General features: G+C 68.3%; 2 protein-coding genes across 2 annotated transcripts in view; one reads left to right on the forward strand and one right to left on the reverse strand.

The window, feature by feature from the left end:
• Positions 1-242: 242 nt before the first annotated feature.
• Positions 243-1,340, forward strand: MNEG_11442 (hypothetical protein; the record flags this gene model as incomplete). The annotated part of the gene is made up of 2 exons (XM_014040085.1): positions 243-388; positions 641-1,340. 2 exons carry the CDS (start codon positions 243-245, stop codon positions 1,338-1,340), a joined length of 846 nt encoding a protein of 281 aa, XP_013895539.1.
• Positions 1,341-4,206: 2,866 nt separating this feature from the next.
• The window catches only part of MNEG_11443 (hypothetical protein), a gene marked incomplete at both ends in the record, with an annotated part of 2,904 nt that continues 2,621 nt past the window's right edge, over positions 4,207-4,489 (reverse strand). The window contains one exon of the mRNA XM_014040086.1: positions 4,207-4,389. Within this exon, the coding sequence (XP_013895540.1) occupies positions 4,207-4,389 (183 nt within the window). The remainder of the gene's footprint in view (positions 4,390-4,489) is intronic.

Here is a 4,489-nt window from a genome sequence, read left to right on the forward strand (position 1 = left end):
ACCGCAGCCACCAACAGGCTGTGCGCGATCAATTGGCTCTTGCCGATGTGTGTCGTGGTGGCAGCCCATTTCTACCAAACTCTAAATCCCAGGGAAGATGCTTGTTGGTTCCAACATGAACCCTGAAGGCATCATCGCCACTCCCAGACCCTCACAACGAAATCACCAGCTTCCTTCTCCTTATCCAAAAATTGCCTCGAATGCAATCGGCCCCGTGCGATCCACGCTGCAGGTCAGGCGTGATGTACCAGCCAGCCGGCGGTTACGCCGCCATCGAGGGCGACGTCGCCGCCCACGCCGCCGCCGTGCGCCGGCTGGTGCCGCCGGGGTTCCCGCGGGCGTGGGTCGGCCCCATGGCGGAGCAGATGGCCGCGGTCGGCGCCAGCGGGTGCGCGGGCCTCTTGTGCTGGGCGCGCTGTGTTTGAAGCTCATAATCATCATCCTGTGCGTCCTGTGCGTGCTGCTGCGTCTGCTGCGCCAAGGCGCCCCTGCAGTTTGCTCGCAGTGCCGGCCGGCGCCCTTTCGACCCAATGGGATGGCAGGCGGGGGCTCAAGGCCGCGCGCGCAGCGTGCGTCGCGCTCCGCCTGCAGTGCAACTTTGACCCGTGAGACTGCTGGATCGGCTGTCGTTCGCTTGCAGGGTGACCCCCATGCACCTGTCCACGCGCATCGCGTGGCCCGAGGCGGCCGCCCTGCTGCTCGGCGACAGCGCCCACAACGTGACGCCGCAGCTGGGCCAGGGCTGCAACAGCGCACTGGAGGACACACGACTGCTTAGCGCCGCCCTCGAGGCCGCGGCGCCAGAGGCGGCGTTCGCGGCCGCCGCGGCATCAAGCGGGGATACCGAAGCGGGTGCGGCAGCGGGCACAGACGCCGGCGCGGGTGCAGCACCGGCGGCCGAGGCGGTGGCGGGGGCCGCGGCCCGCCCGGCGGTGGCGGCGGCGCTGGCGCGGTACGAGCGGCGGCGCCTGCCGCAGGCGCACGCGCTGCAGCTTATAGAGGAAGAGAATGCATGGGTGAGGCGCCCGGCCGCCCCTGGCAGGGAGCCCCTCAGGATGACATACATGCGCGTGGCTTGGGCCTGCGCCGCCGCGCTGCTGGCGGCCGCGCACGCCATGCTCGCCGCGCTGCCCGGCCCGCTCGCGGCGCGCGCGCCGCAGCTGTCGCCGTCGCTGTTTGAAAACGTCATGGCGACGGCGGCGCCGTACGATGCGCTCCACTGGGCGGTGCGGGCGGCGCTGCTTGTGGCGGCAGCCCTGCTGTGGGGCGCGGTCGCCGCCGCCTTGGCCGTGGTGCGCACGGCCGTGCGGGCGCTGCTCATGGTAGCTGCAGGGGGGTGAAGGGGCGAGCGGTCATGTTCATGATACTGAAAGCTTGATAAGGCAGGCAAGGATGGTGGTGTTTTGCGCTGACTTTCTTTTCTCTTCTGAACGGCCGCTCGACTCTTCAGCCGGGATGACGCCGGGCGCTCCCCGCCAAGCAGCCTTCCCGCGGCGCTGGCCGGCTGTACATGTGGTGCTGCTTGTGTGCGCATTTTGTGCCCCTCGCTGTTTGCTAGACGTTGGATTGGTCCTTTGCCGCTGCATCGCACGCGTACATGCAGCGCTGCTTTTTTAGTTGATGGGTTGCGGCTGGCTTTCGCACGTGCATGTCGACTTCAATTTGCTGCGGCGCCACCACTGCACCCTTCAAGGCTGCCCGAGTGCGATGCCGCTTGTGACATCCGACCTTTGCATGGAGCAGGAAGTTCAACCTTTTGAGGTTGAGCGGACCCTCAACGCACTGCTTGATCAGCAGAACCGATGTGACCTGTTATCAAAAACAGCGACATACCCACTGCCTCTGTTCCCCACTGTGAAGCCCCCTCCGCAAAGCAATAGCGGTTGGACGCAGCTGCTGATGACGCAACGGTGATGAGATGCTTTACTTCTTGGAGTGGCAGGAATTACGGCATGCATTGACCTTGTTGCTCCAAACCAGTGTTGACTTTATGATGCAGGCATCCGTCCGCACGCGAGCGGGCTGACAGTGCAAGCGTAGGCTCTGTATCGCGACGAGCCAGGCTTGGTGTGCGGCGCGGCAACAGCGACGGTTCAGGGATCGACGGTTTCTGGGTGGCACACCCTAAACCCTCAGCCCCGCAAATTCTGCAGGAAGGGAAGCCCCGTGCTCAAGGAGCGCGCTGCAAGGGAGGCATGCGGCGCAGAGCCAGCCGCGGGCTCCCACCGACGATCGGCAGTCCTCCAACCTTAAAAGGCGGCATACCCAGCGCACATGGGTGCGAATACAAGCACCATCAAACCCTTGACTCTGGTGTGGAGCCCGGATGTTGCGGAACGGGTGTCAATCAGGCGCCAGGTGCCCAATGAATGGCGTGGGCGGGCAAGCGCGGCAGCCTTGTGTGCTCGGCGTGGGAAGGCGGGGCGAATCGAATCGTCGTGCGCAGCGCGTGCGTATCAGTGCTTGTGCAGAAACGAGGAAGGGAGACAATGCCTTATGTGCAAAACCGACCGCGGGGAGGGGGTGCTGCCAGCCACCCGCCCCATCAAAGCATGTTCAGCGCCACGCGTCGGCCCGCCGCCCCGCCGCGGCGCCGACGTGCGACGGCGCAAGGGGCGCGGTGCGCGCGCCGCAGCGCACGCGCTGCGCCGCACCGTGCGCTGCGTGTGCTGCTCGGATCGCCCTCAGGGTGGGGGATCGTTGCATAGTATAGCAGTAATGCATAATCTGGACGCGTGCATGTGGCGCGCAGGAGGGCAGCCCAAGAGAGGCGACAACGTAGTGAAATCAGGGGCGACGCGATGGGACAGGGGGCCGGCCACGGGCAGCGAGCTGCTTGCCCCCGCACGCGGCCACAGGGCATGGACTGAGGGCCCGGGGAACGTCCAGCCGGATGCGGTGTTGCCGGGGTGCATGTGCATGGGGGAGGGTGGGCAAAGTTTTGGGTATTGTGACGGCCAATGGCAGAGGGAGGACGGCTGCTGGGCGGGGGCGGCGCGCGCGCGCTCGGGGATGCAGCGCACTGACAAGGCCGCGCAGCCTTGAAAAGCAAAGGGCTGCGGGCGGGCGCACCCTGGGGAGAAAACAGCATGTCTGGCAACAGGGCGGGGTGCCGCGGCGCGCCTGGGCTCGGCGCTGACCTGTCGCTGAGTCGCCGCCAAGGGGAGGCCGCGAGGGCCGCGGCGGGCGGCCGCGCAGGAGGAGCCGGGGCGGCGAGCGCGCGGTCGCACGGATGCGAGGGCGCAAGGTGAGGACGCAAGTGCATGGGTGCGTGGAGTGGGCCTTGGTGCACCGGACGGCTGCTCGCTGCATCACCATGCTCGGGCCTAATAGCAATGTGAATCAGCAACGAAGAGCTTTTTGGTGCGACTCTAATTTCGAAGTTGAGCAGCCAAAGGACGCCCGCACTGCGGCTGGAAGCTGGGGACGCACGCGCACGTGACAGTAAATTGTGTGCACGGCCGGCACGAGCGCAGCACGGGGGCCGCGGCCGCACCTCCAGGCTGCATGCCAGCTGGCAGCCCCGCCGGTGGTCGGGATACAGGGGCTAGGGCGCGGGGCGCCAACAGGGGGGGCCGACTTGAGGACGATAGCGATGAGGAGATTTGGGGTGGGGTGGGGCCTGTGTGCGTCGTCACCTGCTTGCAGGCCGACGCCTACTTGCCATACGCGCGAATTTGCCGGTGAGGTGGCGGGTGGGGCGCGGGCCGGTGGGCGTGGGGGGTGTTGCACCGGGACGACCCCGTGGTCTGCGGGCCTCGGACCGAGCAACGCACCCTGCCGCCACCGCACGGCCTAGCCAGCAGCCGCGGCCCCAGGCACCGCGGGCGGCGCGCGCCCGGTCGAAACACCGGTCATGCGTTGCGCGGGGCTGAGTTCCCCGGACAGGCCGTTGCTCATGAAAAGCTTGCGCGTGCCAAAGCGCCTGAAAGAAGGGGTTGCCCTTAAAGCCATCCGCGCAGACAGCTGTGTTCCTGGTAATGAGGGGCCCCGACGGCCGCACGGGCTGGCCCGCGCCGCCCGCAGCGCAGCGCCGCAGAGACCCGCTCCAGGGCGACGCGTGTGCCTGGGCCGGGGCCGCCCCAACCCGGCGCGGCAGACCTCCAGCAGCCGCGCCTCGACCGGCCGTGTGGAGGCCACGCATGCAACCCGCGCCGCCGCTGTGTTCAGTGCGTGGCCCCGCCAAGGGTGACACCCGGCAGCGTCTCAGGGGACGGGTGACGCGACCGTCACGTAGGGCTGCTGCCCCGGCTGCAGCGGGAAGCTTCCCGGGGCGCCGCCGCCGCCCTCCTGCTGCCGCTGGTGCTGGAACTGCTGCTGGGGCGGGGCCGGCGCGCAGAGCGGCCCCGTCGCGGCGCCGCCGGCGAAGAAGGCAGAGAGAGGCGTGTCCTGCAGCGGCGAGAGGCCGGACGAGTCGGGGCTGCCGGGGCCGCCTGCGGCGGCGACGCTCGCGCTGCTGATGAGGCCAGCGGCAAGCGGATGGCCGCCC

Source organism: Monoraphidium neglectum (genome assembly GCF_000611645.1).
Source record: "Monoraphidium neglectum strain SAG 48.87 unplaced genomic scaffold scaffold02745, whole genome shotgun sequence".
NCBI lineage: Eukaryota > Viridiplantae > Chlorophyta > Chlorophyceae > Sphaeropleales > Selenastraceae > Monoraphidium > Monoraphidium neglectum.